General features: G+C 46.9%; 1 protein-coding gene across 3 annotated transcripts in view; it reads left to right on the forward strand.

Annotated features, from left to right (window-relative positions):
• The window catches only part of LOC147031243 (venom prothrombin activator pseutarin-C non-catalytic subunit-like), a 460,275-nt gene that overhangs the window by 82,957 nt on the left and 362,132 nt on the right, over positions 1–15,186 (forward strand). For all 3 annotated transcript variants that reach the window (XM_085860320.1, XM_085860315.1, XM_085860319.1), the window contains one exon: positions 12,679–12,900. In XM_085860320.1, the coding sequence (XP_085716446.1) occupies positions 12,679–12,900 (222 nt within the window). The remainder of the gene's footprint in view (positions 1–12,678; positions 12,901–15,186) is intronic.

The raw sequence follows: 15,186 nt of genomic DNA on the forward strand, positions 1-15,186 counted from the left end.
ACAAACAAACACATAAAGAAACACACAAACAAACAAACAAACAGAAATGGAACTGATCAATATACTTACGAAATCTTTAGATTTCGTAAGTAACGAGCAGTCATGGACTGGTACTTATGAAATCGTCAACTTGACCTCTGACCTTGTCTAATAAAAGCTGTCTCTTGAGAATGTAGCGACGCAAACCAGAAGTTTCTACGATGATTCTGTACCAAACCCTCAAAAATCGAATGTTTGACCTCACTGTAACCTTGACCTTTGACCGATTTTGACCAAAATCTAATCAGCACCCCATCACCCTCCTGAATCACGTGGTGTAATTTGACATTGGTAGCTTCTTCCGTTCTCGAGTTATCGTGCCTACAAACAGAAAACGGAAGTCATCAATATACTTGTGAAATCTTTAGATTTCGTAAGTAAAAAAAATGTTTTTCTTATGAAATGCATGTTGGTGTCTCAGATGCTCCACAGCTCGACCTTATGCTTCTTTCAGTGTAATGGATAATGCTTCCTTTTATCAGTTGTATTTTTGACAGTACTAAATTTCTCCTTTCCAGTTTCAATAAGTCATATCACCCTTCACTCCAACCTTATATTCAGCACTGTATTTTACTGCATGCATGCCTTCAACTGGTCCAAATCCCTTTCTGGTTGAATTCAAGCCATCTCGTCTGCCATCAGTGGCCAATTCACTTTCCCTTGTTGTCCAGGTCTACATTGCTGTTCTTCACACTATTATCGATTACATTTGCCACATCTTCCATCTATCTTGCCATACATTGTCTATCTACCAGTACAAGACATTTCATGGGTTCCTTCATGGACTTGACAACCTTAAAAAAAGGTTGTCTAGACAGTCTCCCCCAGCCACATGCAAACTGCTTCACAAAATGAGTAGACATAACGTTCACATGTTATTTCCTTACATATTTTAACTGGTCCATGGCATTATGTGCATGGATTTCACACCGAGATGTGAAACACTTCATCCTCGTTTGATGTATTTTAAGACCTGTGGATGATTTATATGATTTTGTCACACATGTGCACATGAAAACATTTCCTGCTTATCCATGCCAAGTCTTATGGTTTTGCTGTCTTGACCACAGGTGGACATAGCAATATGCATTATACAGCAGTATGTAGTGTAAATTGTGGAAATGTGTCATATTTAATCCCTAAGGCTAGAGAGTAAAGAGTATCAATAACTGGTAAATTGATACAATAAGTGTTCATGTTGCAAATTTGGGAAACTATCACACACAACATCCAGGTTCCTAAAGCTCAGTTATATCGGTAAGTATGTGTTTTATAGATAGCTTCCTTCCCTTGTCTAATGGGTAAATCAATGTAAATGCGCTGCGATTTATTTTAGGAAAACTTCATCGTCAGCGACGAAAACAGAAATCACCATTGGGACGAGTCTGCAGCGACGTAAACAAGAATGACGGTTAAAGCAACGCTGCAGCGAAGAGCAACGATCCCCCGTCCTGAGATTCTCCGCGGGCTGAGAAGGGGGAGGGGGAGCATGCCGAAGCACATAAAAGGAGAGGAAGGAAGCCAGAGAAAAAGCAAAAAGGAGGGAGAAGCGAAAAAGCAGGAGGAGAAGAGAAAGGAGGGAGCAAGCGAGAGAGGAGCCAGCCAGCGAGAAGCAACGAAGGAGCACCCACCTTGCTGGAGCGTTCATCGGTTGGAGCGCTCGTGTTGTGGGAGCGCTCGTCTCCGAAGGCCTGGACTGGTCTTGCCGCTGCCGTCTGGAACGTCTTCTTCCTCCTCCTCCTCCTGAAAGATCGAGCTTGTGAAAGACCATCCGGTGCCGGAAGGGTTGCGTGTCGTCTCCGGAGTGAACGGAGTCGAGGTTTTGGTGGCCGGGATAGGCGCCGAATCGAGTCATCTTGAAGACCACACGAGGCGGACAGGTCCGAAATAGACACTGGCCTTTAGCTCCACTACCCTCCGAGCTGAAGGCTGAAATAAAGGCATCAGCCACCACTGTGTGTGTGTGTGTTTGTGTGTGTGTGTGTCCGTCCGTCCGTGGGCCCGTCCTCTAAGTAGAAAACTGTTAACTGCTTGTGCCTGTACATACGTGCATTGTCTGATATTCGGTTTAATTCTGCCTCTTACGTGTTTCCCTCATTCCCCACCTATTGTATAAATAAACCCCCATTTGTTAAATGTTTTCAGCTCGTTCGCGTCTATTCTTTCATTGACTGAGCATGTCGTGTGCCAGGGAATTAGCTGGCCATTGCCGTTATAACGGGACAATCGGGACCGACGGTTCTCGGCGATTAAACCGCTCGGAATCGCACACGGAACGAGCGCTCTAAGCGGCACGTTTTCGTACGAGTTCCGTCTTGGGTGAATTTCCCTGGTAGTTGGACCAGGTGGGTATTTAGGTAAATTTAAATTGGCAATCGACGCTACCCCACGTGGTCTGTCCATTGGCGAACTTCGGTCCTGTCAGGACCCGTCGGGTCCGGACTTATCTGGGGCGACAACCTATACATTCCGGGCAATCGGTCAAGCCGACTTGCGGCCTCATCTAGCGGTCGTGCTCGCGGCCGATACCCGGCCCCGCAACATTTGTTGTCAGGAGTGGGATTCGGCCCTTCGGCCTCTGTCGCGAAATTGACAGATTCGGATCAGGGGTGTAGGGTGCGAAACCCCCCTCGTTTCTCCAAATTGCGAGCGTTTTAAAATATTCCTAACACGCGACATGGCCAGCCAAGACGAGCTGAGACAGGTGGGTTTAGATATAAATGTAGATGAACCCATGGCCCAGGACGGAACCACCGTGCAGGACACCCCCATGCAGGAACTTTCTACGCAAATAAATTCAGAGTCCGAAATGGGCACAGTGGGAGCGGCGGCACAGGAGCGCCCCTCCATCAAACCACCCTCCTCACCCCCAGCTAAACCGCGACCGACCGAGGCGATCGGCTTCGTAAGGGTCGGCTGACAACAACCGGTTGGGCGAAATTTTAATGAGGATGATGAAAGAAAATGCACAAAGGATGGAAAACAAAATGGATGTGAGCACGCAGATAATGGATGAAATGAAGGGCAATATGGATGACATAAAGGGCCAGATTGATGCAAATATGCAAACACTGCGGGGTGAGATGCAGTGCATGGGGTTGGGCCTGCAGACAAGCTTGGACGGGATGAAAGGCATCATGACGGTTGCGCGTGACGAAACGCGGACAACAGAGCACAATATGGTGGCGCCACGTGGTAGAACGAACGAGCCTTGGAGGAGTGTGGAGGTTTGTCGACCCGCAATGGAGACGGGTGAGGTCGGGATGAGAGACGCCGTCACAATAATTAGGGAGACGTGTAGGACGAGACACTTGGAGGTGACGGAGAAACTAATGGTGACGGAGACGCGGATAATAAAAGAAATAAAGGAAGAAGATAGTAAACATGAGGAGACAAAAGGGTTGACGGAGACACAAATAATAAAAGAGACGACGAAAAGAACAACAGAGACGCGGGAGATAGAAAAGGTAGAGGAGGAACTACACGATAGAAAAGAGCACACACACATGGGAGTAATAGGGGACAATGGGGTTGAGCTTGGGGAATGTGTTGGGACCCGATGCAAGCAGCAGGATAGCCTCATTCAGGAACGAAGGGAGGAAATATGCTCCCTTGAAGCAGATCGTGACGAGGTGAGTCCGGTCGTGCCGAACGAGGTGGAGCGGATGAGTGCTGTGAACGGATGCACGCGCAGCTTGGGGGGTAAAGAGACCCCGGGACCCCTTGTGTTAACGCGAATCCCCAAAGTGATTGTCCCGGTGTGCGTGGTAAAAGGTACGAGTGTGTCGAAATGTGTGGTGAAATGTGCGCACAGTGTGTGTGTCATGGCGTGCGTGAGTGCACGCATGGAAATGGACTTCGGACGGTTTCAGACGGGAGACGGGTGTGGCGAGCCTTCTGTGCCGTGTAGGGTTAATTTGGTTACCGCGCCAGGTTCGTGCGATGGTGTGCGAGGTTCGTGGCGCACTTCGCGCACGGCCTGCACGGGCGCGTCTTGCGCGATCCGGCCCGGAAACGTTCCACGTCGGACACAAGCCGGCCGCGTGGACGGTTAAAATGGCGGCAAGAGTCGGGGGAATTCGGCAAATGGGGGTTCCCATGTGCGCACGTGTGCAAAGCTCCACGTGCTGCATACTGCGCGTTCTGTTCGCTGAACGGACGCGCGTGCCGGCCTGTGCGGGAGACCGCGCAGGCTCCGTGTGCGAGTGACGTCACCGGGAATCTCGCGGCACGAATGCCGGAGAAACAGCGCACGTGGACGCGCGTTGGGAATCCCACGAAAGCGAGCGCTGATTGGAGTTGGCAGAGTGACGTCATGGCCGCACGGATCGGCCTTTGGAAGGGACGTTGGCATCGCCCAGAGGGACGAACGGGCGTGCCGAAAACTGCTAGCATGGCGTTGCAGAGAGAGAAAGAGAGAAAAAAAGCCTCGCTCCAAGTATACGGCCCTGCAGGATGTGGTGGACATCCTGTGATTAGGGCAAAGGAAGCACTAGTTCGTGGGATGGGTTAGTTAAGATAGACCAGCTTCATGGGGACATGGGTTGTTCCTCATGGAGCCCGTGGAATGGGTTAGTTAGAGGGATTTTAGGATATATTTAGAAAATGGATTTCTGGAGACACAGACAGACATGAAATGTGTGATGAATGGGTATGGGTCAGCGGGCCCGAGTGAGTGAGTGGAGCGAATGTGGTATGCATAGTGCAATGAATGATTGGGGGGAGGAGTGAAACCCACCCAAGGGACCCCGGAGTCAGTTTAATGTTAGTTTGTGGGTTAGTCAAATTTCCCAAAAGGAGGTCGTTTTGTTGTTGGTGTTGAGAGAAGGCACGAAACCCATTTGGAGGGGTGCAGGAGTTCATGGACCGGCTGGGAGCGTGGCCGTCGGAAGGTGGGTATTGTTTAGAGGGCACCCCGGGCACCGGACTAGTCGGCCAGAGTAGGCCAAGGGTCCAAGGGACCGGGATAGTGTAGTGGGCACGGGCGACCCGCAGAACGGGACCTTTAGTGCCAAAATGCCACGTGGGCATCGGAGGGGCAATGCTGGGAAGGGCAACCCTCCGCGTTCATAGGGAGCTGTTAGGCTCGGAGACAGCCTGCGGGCCGGGGGTGCCATGGTTAGAGTTTGGCAGAGGGGAAGTTTCTGCCAGTGGAGCCATGCTGCCCAGCCACGAAATTGTGCGAGGGCACGAGTGAAAATTTGAGGGCTCGGCTCAAATTTATAATGGACACCAACACAGGCGACGGGAATCATGGTTTTTAGAATCGATAGTTTAAAGTGTCAGGCATTTTTGGAAAACCCCGGGGTAGTTCAAGGTTAATGAATACTAGGATAGTTAGGAGATGTACCCCTTCGCACCATCCATCCCTTCGCTCGTTGTAGGCTGCTGGACCCACCTTGGGTTAGATCGCTGAACTCTGTGGGAGGCCATTCTGAGGCTTCGTTGGGCCTCGAGACGACACTAGTTTCTCCCTATTCTCTTCCAAAAAAAGGAATGTTGGGGTTGGGAATAGATTGACATGGTAGGTTAGCCGGACAAGGACAATTAAGAGGGTTTGGGGGACGAAATTATAAAAGAAAAAATAAAAAGGGGCTAAATTTGGTTTTATTGTTTCAAATTAAGGGAGTGGGTACCCAGGTCGAAAAACCAGTAAAGACCAGTAGCTTACTGGTCAACTGGTACCAGTTGAAAACCAGTAGCCAACTGGTACCAGTAAAGCCAGTTGGTTTCTTACTGGTTTTAATATAATATGGAAATTGGAATAGAGTGATATATTACCAGTTGAAATACAATTGTATTTAATAACTGGTATCAACTGGGACCAGTACATTGTAACTGGTATCAACTGGGAGACCAGTACATTGCAACTGGTATCAACTGGGACCAGTACATTGCAACTGGTATCAACTGGAACCAGTAAGACTTTAACTGGTACAAATATGAGCTACTGGTTTTTTCAACTGGGAAATTGGAATTCTGACTGAATTTAACTGGTACCAGTTGAAACCAATAGAGACCAGTTAAAGACCAATTAGAACCAATAGAGACCAGTTGAAAATGTGTACTGGTTTTAACTGGTTTTTCGACCTGGGTATGGACAGAGACAGGCAAAGGCGATAGGTTTGGGGGAGATAGTAGGTTAGGTTCGAGCCCGCCTTTGGAGCGGCCGGCACCACCGCACTCCCTCCACAAACCTCACTGAACAAGACCAGAGGCCGGCCAGCTTCACCTGCCGGCCTGTTGTGCTGAATCGCCTGTTATGCATGGCCTTGCCTTGCCATGCCTTGTTTGCCTGCCTCTGCCATAACTCCATGCCTGCTAGCCTTTTGTTTGCATTGCCCCTGTGTCAGCAATCATCACCATGTGCGCCAGGATTGCCAGTGTTCTGCAAAGACTGCCCTGCAGGCAGCCCCACCACGGGGACTGCATTGAGCACACAGAACGTGCATTGTTTCTGTGTTTTGCATCTTCCATCCAGTTCCATTTGTGTTTTTGCATCTTCCATCCAGTCCATCCAATTCCATTTGTGTTTTTGCATCTTCCATCCAGTTCACTTCAGGGAGGAGTCAGGGACTGCATTGGGCAGCCGGCTACCTCCCTGTTCTTGCACAAGTGAGCCAGAGACTGCATTTGGGCAGCCTGGCTACCCCCTTCAAATGGCCTGTGGGATGGCATATAGCATGCTGTGTTCGGGTGAGTTGCCTCCAGCAGCTGAAAACTGAAAAAAAGAGGTTCAGTGACAAACAAAGAGGGACCTTGTGAACAGGCCCTGAAGACGTCTGACCTTCAGCTGTGGAGCACTCACCTTCACAAACTGTTGACTAACTTTGCCATGCCTTTTCTTTCCCACAGATGCCAGGTCCTGGGCAATGGTTATTATAAAATAATAGATGTTAAGGTTGTAAATAAGTTCTTACCCCACCTGCATGTTTGTCTAAGCGCCGGCAATGTAGTTAAGTCGTCCATATGAGTCTGTGTGAGTTTGTTAGTTATGCAGCGCATTCGGTTATTTATTTTTGGGACACGTATTTGAAAAAAAAAGAAAAGAAAAGAAAATGTCGCACTCAGGGATCCGAAGGTAAAATGTACTAGGGGAGAACTTACACATGCTGGTCACACAAAAATTTGACGACTCGGGACGAGTCTGTAAAAAGGGGAGGGGGTAGTGTTGTGAATTTGGAAAACTATCACACACAACATCCAGGTTCCTATAGCTCAGTTATATCGGAAAGTATGTGTTTTATAGATAGCTTCCTTCCCTTGTCTAATGGGTAAATCAATGTAAATGCGCTGTGATTTATTTTAGGAAAACCTCATCTTCAGCGAGGAAAAGCAGAAATGACCTTTGGGGCGAGTCTGCAGCGACGTAAACAAGAATGACGGTTAAAGCAACGCTGCAGCGAAGAGCAACGATCCCCCGTCCTGAGATTCTCCGCGGGCTGAGAAGGGGGAGGGGGAGCGCGCCGAAGCGCATTGAAGGAGAGGAAGGACGCCAGAGAAAAAGCAAAAGGAGGGAGAAGTGAAAAAACAGGGGGAGAAGAGAAAGGAGGGAGCAAGCGAGAGAGGAGCCAGCCAGCGAGAAGCAACGGAGCACCCACCATGCTGGAGCGTTCATCGGTTGGAGCACTCGTGTTGTGGGAGCGCTCGTCTCTGAAGGCCTGGACTGGTCTTGCCGCTGCCGTCTGGAACGTCTTCTTCCTCCTCCTCCTCCTCCTCCTCCTCCTCCTCCTCCTCCTCCTCCTCCTCCTCCTCCTGAAAGATCGAGCTTGTGAAAGACAATCCGCCGCCAGAGCCGGAAGGGTTGCTTGTCGTCTCCGGAGGGAATGGAGTCGAGGTTTTGGTGGCTGGAACGAGCGCCGAACCGAGTCTTCTTGAAGACCGCACGAGGCGGACAGGTCCAAAATAGACCCTGGCCTTTCGCTCCACTACCCTCCGAGCTGAAGGTCAAAATAAAGGCATCAGCCACCCCTTATTTTGTGTGTGTGTGTGTGTGTGTGTGTGTGTGTGTGAGTGTGTGTGTGTGTGTGTGTGTGTGTGTGTGTGTGTGTGTGTGTGTGTGTGTGTGTGTGTGTGTGTGTGTGTGTGTTTGTCCATGGGCCCGTCCTCTAAGTAGAAAACTGTTAAGTGCTTGTGCCTATACATACGTGCATTGTCTGATATTCGGTTGAATTCTGCCTCTTACGTGCTTCCCTCATTCCCCACCGATTGTATAAATAAACCCCCATTTGTTAAATGTTTTCAGCTCGTTCGCGTCTATTCTTTCATTGACTGAGCATGTCGTGTGCCAGGGAATTAGCTGGCCATTGCCGTTATAACGGGACAATCGGGACCGACGGTTCTCGGAGATTAAACCGCTCGGAATTGCACACGAAACGAGCGTGCTAAGCGGCTCGATTTCGTACGAGTTCCGTCGAGGTTGAAGTTGGACCACGTGGGTAATTAGGTAACTTGAAATTGGCAATCGACTCTACCCTACGTGGTCTATCCATTGGCGAACTTCGGTCCAGTCAGGACCCGTCGGCTCCGGACTTATCCGGGGCGACGACCTATACATTCCAGGCGATCGGTCGAGCCGACTTACGGCCCCATCTCGCAGTCGTGCTCGTGGCTGATACCCGGTCCCGCAACAGTATTTGCTATTTTTGATTTACTCCTAATTTGGCGAAAGGAATTTACTGTTAAGATTGGTATCAAAATACACTACTGCAATGTACATGGCAAACTACAATTGTATTTTCATTTGTACGTACTAGCACATTACCCATAGTGTGTGATACTCCCCCCAAAAGTGACACACACACACACACACACACACACACACACACACACACACACACACACACACACACACACACACACACACACACACACACACACACACACACACACACACACACACACACACACACACACACACACACACACACACACACACACCTGGAGCCAGTTACATTTTACCTGTGAGTAAATTTACACAAGCAATTCCGACATGTGGAAAAAAATATCACCTCCACTTATTCCCTTTCCCTTGATATTGCATCATGGAATGAGGCACATGTATTGAATAATATGCATTACATATCGATCGGAGCGATAAATATTGATAATTCTACATGTATGCACTAAGACAATCGATCAAACACTCACATCCTACTTTGTTGGAGTTATTACATTTACAGGCAACAATATTTTCTTATTTCAGTGCTGTTTTGATGCCAGAAAGATATGCTGTTGATCTCACTTCTGATGTGTGGTCTGGATAAAAGCAGAAAGCAATTCATACAAAAAAGTATCAAATATGGCTTTTGGAGATGTATATCACAGTATTCGACATCTGAATACAGTATTGGAGAACACACAGGAAGTGATATCTTTTTAAAGTTTGGCATGATAAAGTATGCCTGTGAATCTTCACTATTTTACAAACCTATTGCCTGTTTGTCCTTCCCATCTTGACACTAGGCTTTCCACTATCATCATCACACCCATGAAAGTTGCTGAGATTATTCAAGGGCTTGACATCTCAGAATCTACTGTATTTGATTGAATATCTCCAATTGCTTTGAAGCTGTATTCACCTGAAGTCCTCTGTTCTTTCAAAATTGTATTGCTTGTGTCTGTCAAAGTCTGTGTTTCCACATAGCTGGAAGCAGGCTTCTGTAGTCGCTGTCTTTATGAGCTCTGGTGAGAAATCAGACCCTTCCATTTATCAGCCTATTCGCCTTCGACCTATTACAAGCAAAGTGTTTAAATTCCTGATAAAATGGCAACTAATGACTCATCTGGAAACCCATGACTGCGGAAACCCAATGCGGCGTAAAACATCAAAAGAAACTACTGTAACCGAGTATTGTGATCCGTCCTGTCCCCCAATACCCGTCGTAGATGGGTATCTGCTAGTGGACTATTATTGCCCTATTTGGGCTGGTGCTCCGGCCTGTCACCCGTCCTTCCTTGACAGAATCCAGCGACGTGCTGCCATTCTGGTGGGACAGGAGTTGGCGTCATCCCTTGAACCTCTCGCAGTCTGCCACTCTGTTGCTTCTTTGAGCCTTTTCTATAGATATTACCACGGAATATGCTCTGAGGGTGTCTCACAGGTTGTTTCACCTGAGCATACTTTCAGTTGCTCTTCACGTTTAGCAGTTTCTTCCCATCCTTACACTGTATCTGTCTGAGGACTAAGACAATGAGGTATTTTTTCTAGTTTTTTTTTTCCCCTGCACTGCATCACTTTGGAACAGTTTCCTGCATCCTACTTCACTCTCAATCCAAACCTACATCAATTCAAGAGAAATGTCAGTATATTCCTCCTTTCTGTTTAATATTGATACAGTACTTTCCTTTGCATAGCCCCCACCTTGAATAGCCTTTGGCTTCGTGGTGGGCGAAATCGCATAAATAAATAAATAAAAACTACATGTATATCACTTTCCTGTAAATGTGCACATGCATCACACTACAAACACATTTTACCTTCGAGATTTTTGAGGCAATCAATATCAATATTGCCTTTCTTTAGCCCTGTACAAAAGCCAAATAGACTTTTGGTCTTCCTTCTGTTCCATGCACGATGTATCAAAGCAGAAAACAGTTCTGACCACATTGCGTAGTACACACAGAGTGAGGTATGCGTAGTCTGGCACAATGAAGACGGTATGAATGTTTTCTACATGTATATTTTACAAAGTATTTCTCTGCTGTTTAACGTGTACATCTGTGATTTGTTTTAAATATAGCAGATTCCAATGAAAAATGAATTAGGAAAGAGCAGGCTATATCCTGTGGCAAATGTGACAGGAGCAGGGATCCATGGAAATCCCACATAATGTAAAATGTGATTTTAGGACCATAACTCTTCTCCCCTCCCACTCTCTTTCCACCAGTCGTCTCCCCTCTCCCCACTCTCCCCCTTCTTCTCTCTGTTCCCCTTCACCTCTCTATTCCCCTTCACCTTTTCTTATGCCTCCCCAACTTTCCCCTCTCTCTCTCTCTCCCCTCTCCCTCTCCCCCACCACCCCACCCCAACCTTCCCCCTTCACCCTGCCCTTTCCCCATTCTCCCCTCTCGATCCCCTTTAATCCTCTCTCCTGCCCCCCCCCACTCTACTATCCTCCCCATTTCTCTCCCCCTCAACCCTCACTCTATCTCTCCTCACTGTCCCTCTCCTTCTCACTCATTCCTCCCTTCCTTTCCTACCTCTGTCCCTCCTCCTTCCCCTCACTCTGTCCCCCTCCTTCCCCTCACTCTGTTCCCCTCCCTCCTCCCTCCTCTGCCCTCCTCCCTCCCTCCTCACTCTGTTCCCCATCCCTCCCCATCACTCTGTTCCCCATCCCTCCCCTCACTCTGTTCCCCATCTCTCCCCCTCTCCCACCTCATTCTGTCCTCCCTCCCTCCCACCTCATTCTGTCCTCCTCCTTCTCCTCACTGTCCTCCTCCGTCTTCTCACTCATTCCTCCCTTCCTTTCCTCCCTCTGTTCCCCGTCCCCCCCTCTGTTCCCCTTTCCTCCCTCTCACTCATTCCCCCCTCCTTTCCTCCTCTCATTCTGTTTCCTCACTCTGTTCCCCCTCCCTCACTCTGTCCCCTCCCTCCCCCTCACTCTGTTCTCCCCTCACTCTGTCCCTCTCCCTCGTCACTCTGTCCCCCCTCACTCTGTCCCCCCTCACTCTGTCCCACCTCCCTCACCTCATTCTGTCTCTCCCTCCCCCCTCATTCTGTCGTTCTCCCCATCACTCTGTTCCCCCTCCCTCTTGTCCCGCTCCCACCCTTCACTCTGTTTCCCCTCACTCTGTTCCCAAGCCTGGTGTTGGCTTTACGGTTAAGGTGGCTGGCTTAAGATCTTAGGGTCTTCAGTTGGAACCATTGACACACTCATTGAAATAACACCAAGTGGGTTGACTCAGCCTGTCATCCTTCTGAGGTCGGCAAAACGAGTACCAGTTTACTGGTAACGGGGCACTGCATCAGTGGCACAGCCGCCCTTCCAGAAAATGATGCAACCAGCAGCCACAGGCTGCATACAAAACAATAACGATGTTCCCCCTCCCCTCCTCCCTCTCTCATCTTACCTCTCCCCTCTCCGCGTTGCACCCGACCAGAAACGGCTATTAAAATGTGTTTTTCCTTTTAAAGCATCAATGGTCATTCGATGTCCTTCCTTTTTTACCACCAAGTCTTAAACCATCTAGGCCAGGTGAAAAATTAAATTAAATATCGAATTTGAGTTAAGGTAAAGCCGAGACAGTCAGAAAGTGCGAGCCTTACAAAAGATGCCCATGAAACCTCAGACTTACACGGAATATAGAAATATCGTGGTGGGAGTATAGAATAATTGTGGGTGGAATCAGGCGAATTATCCAACCAGTTGTTGGAACTCACACAAACGCATGCACAGACAAACACACAGCTCCTTTTATGGTATAAAATGGTTAAAAACAAACCACACAACAATATCATTGTTCGAGCTTGTGTCTTCTCTGCCTATAAAGTTCCTGTTAACATGTAAACTGACAAAACATTCTGACTTTATAAAAATGATAATAATGCTTGAAATGATGATGATGATGATGATGATGATTATTAGAGCACATTTTGCTTCATGCATATCTATCTGTTCTTGTGATACTATCATTCAGTACTGTCAGCTTGCACTGGTGCTCTTGTGGCATTTTATATGCTGTCTACTGGCAAACCTGGCACCCTCTTCGCGGTGCACTTGGGTGGTCATCCGGCATTAGAGGGTGGTGAAAGACTGGCTGCCATTGAGCTCCCAGCAGGTTCTGCTCGTACTGTTCTCATTGAACCAGCAAGAGATGGAGACTGGGAGTTGACCAGTCAACTCCGGCCTCACCTGGAGAGTGAGTTGGGTTAAAGGGAAATTGAAGACGTTGAGGTGATGGTTATAATTGCAGTTACTTTATGACAGTGACACCGTTAAGACACACACACACACACACACACACACACACACACACACACACACACACACACACACACACACACACACACACACACACACACACACACACACACACACACACACACACACACACACACACACACACACACACACACACACACACACACACACACACACACACACACACACACACACACACTTATTAGTATAGATTTTCCTCACAACAATCATAAGAAACCATGTATGCCTCAGTCATTGCTAAGCTTTGTGTAAAAATTATTGTAACAGTTAAGCTGTTAGGTTTTGCTTTTGGGTCAAGTATAGTTTCTAATTTCAAGTTTTTCTTAATTCGGAAATAAAGTTTAATTTGTTCTTGTCGATAATTTCATGTCGACATTGATTTAATGCTTATTCAATAAAAAATTTCTCAGTTCCAACAAAAAATATTTTTGAATGGTTTTAGGCAGAAAATGCACTTGGTAAACACACTTTGGGATTAATAAAATGTGAGTGGCCTATTTACTTGATGCAATGTTATGTTTGACATCTGTCATCGAACAATAATGATGATAATATTTTCACTAACAAATTAATGTCCATAAACTTAAGTTTCAATACCATTCCAAGCATTCAAAGAGGTAAAAATTTTAAAAATCTAAACAAAATTCTTCTTACACAGACTGGGAAAACAGAGCCTGTGTCTTGGACAAATGGTCGACGCTAATTTTCCTAACCAGTACACTCGCAAGATGTCGCTTAACACAGATATGTTGATTGTCCAAGCTCTCCCTCTATGCTGCTTTTCTCCATTTTGCTGCACTTACCACAAGGCTGAAATCCATTTGTACATAAAAATAGTTACCAAAAAAGCAAATGGTGGAAGGTTGGTAGTAGAGCAGGTTGAAACAGGAGCACATATAGGAAGAAGCAATCATGAGTATAAGGAAGAGACGGTGTGTGTGATCGGTGTGAGACAACTTGAATTATGAGAGAAATCAACATGATTGCATCGATGTACTAGGTAGGCATATCCTTCAGAGGCTAGAGAAAAGGGTAAAGTGGAGTAGAGGCAAGAGAAAGTTGGATTTCCAATTGTTAACAGAGACTAGATTGCTGGTTGATGAGAATATGTCCTGGTGTTGAGTTGAGATCAGGTAATACACTTCATTGTCAGGATTTCCAAGGCCATTTGAGATGTGGTGGAAGCTTGAATAACTTCAGAAATAAGCTGGTTCAGAAATAAGAAATAAGAAAAATGGGGGTATAATTAATGCTCAAAGCTTTGGCCTATATAGCATTACGCGAGATATCGGGTCAGCCTACAACACACCACTACGACTACAACGACTTTTACAGCCCCATCAATTCCCACCTTCTTGTGGGGTCAGCTGGCAAAAAGTTTTCCTCCAATTATTTCTTGACTTAAGGTTATTTGGGCAGGAATTTAGAATCCAGCCAGTGTGTGGGCAATAATTCACCTGCTCGTTACGAAAGACATAATGGGATCATTGGCGTACACCAACCAATGCGAGCAGATGAGACACCTATCTCTTATTCCTATTCTTCCACTCCTTTTCTTCACCATTGAGAGATAGTGCCAAAAATTATATGTAGCACAATATCTCAAAAAGTTGTGGATGGATTCTGACGAAACTTGGTGGACAGGTTGGGTGTGAGACACGAAAGAATTGAATCAATTTTGATGAAGATCCGAATCCGGATCTGGATCTGATATTTTTAAAGTGATTCTTCACCATTGAGAGATGGGGCCAAAAACGATATATAGCATGATATCTCAAAAATGTATGTTCTCGTGGATCAGGCATTGTGTGGCGGAGAAATGCGCTCTTCCGAGTGTCCTTATAGTTTGTATAATGTACAAACACCTTTAAGTTTGTATGAGTTTCAGCCTAGGAAGGACTTGGCTCAGTTAATGTCAATTCTGAGGTTCACTTTGGAATCCAGTTTGTAAATAGTGACAGCTCAAGAAAGTTTGCGGATAAACTTGAGCCCCATAAATGTAAGTTCAACATCGGGTCAATTGCAATCCAAATTCAAATTTAAGTCACAATTCTGTTTGAATTGGTATTATACACGATGGGCACAAAGTCCCCACAGACATCAACATAAAAACGAAGTTACCCAAACGTTTTGCTGTGATTAACGAGTTGGAAAAAGCCCCAAGAGTGCTTTGCAAGCAACCTCATGTGTATCCAAGTCCCTA

This window comes from Eptatretus burgeri, chromosome 2 (assembly GCF_056783735.1).
Source record: "Eptatretus burgeri isolate ZD-2024b chromosome 2, Ebu_testis_v1, whole genome shotgun sequence".
In the NCBI taxonomy this organism is placed as follows: domain Eukaryota; kingdom Metazoa; phylum Chordata; class Myxini; order Myxiniformes; family Myxinidae; genus Eptatretus; species Eptatretus burgeri.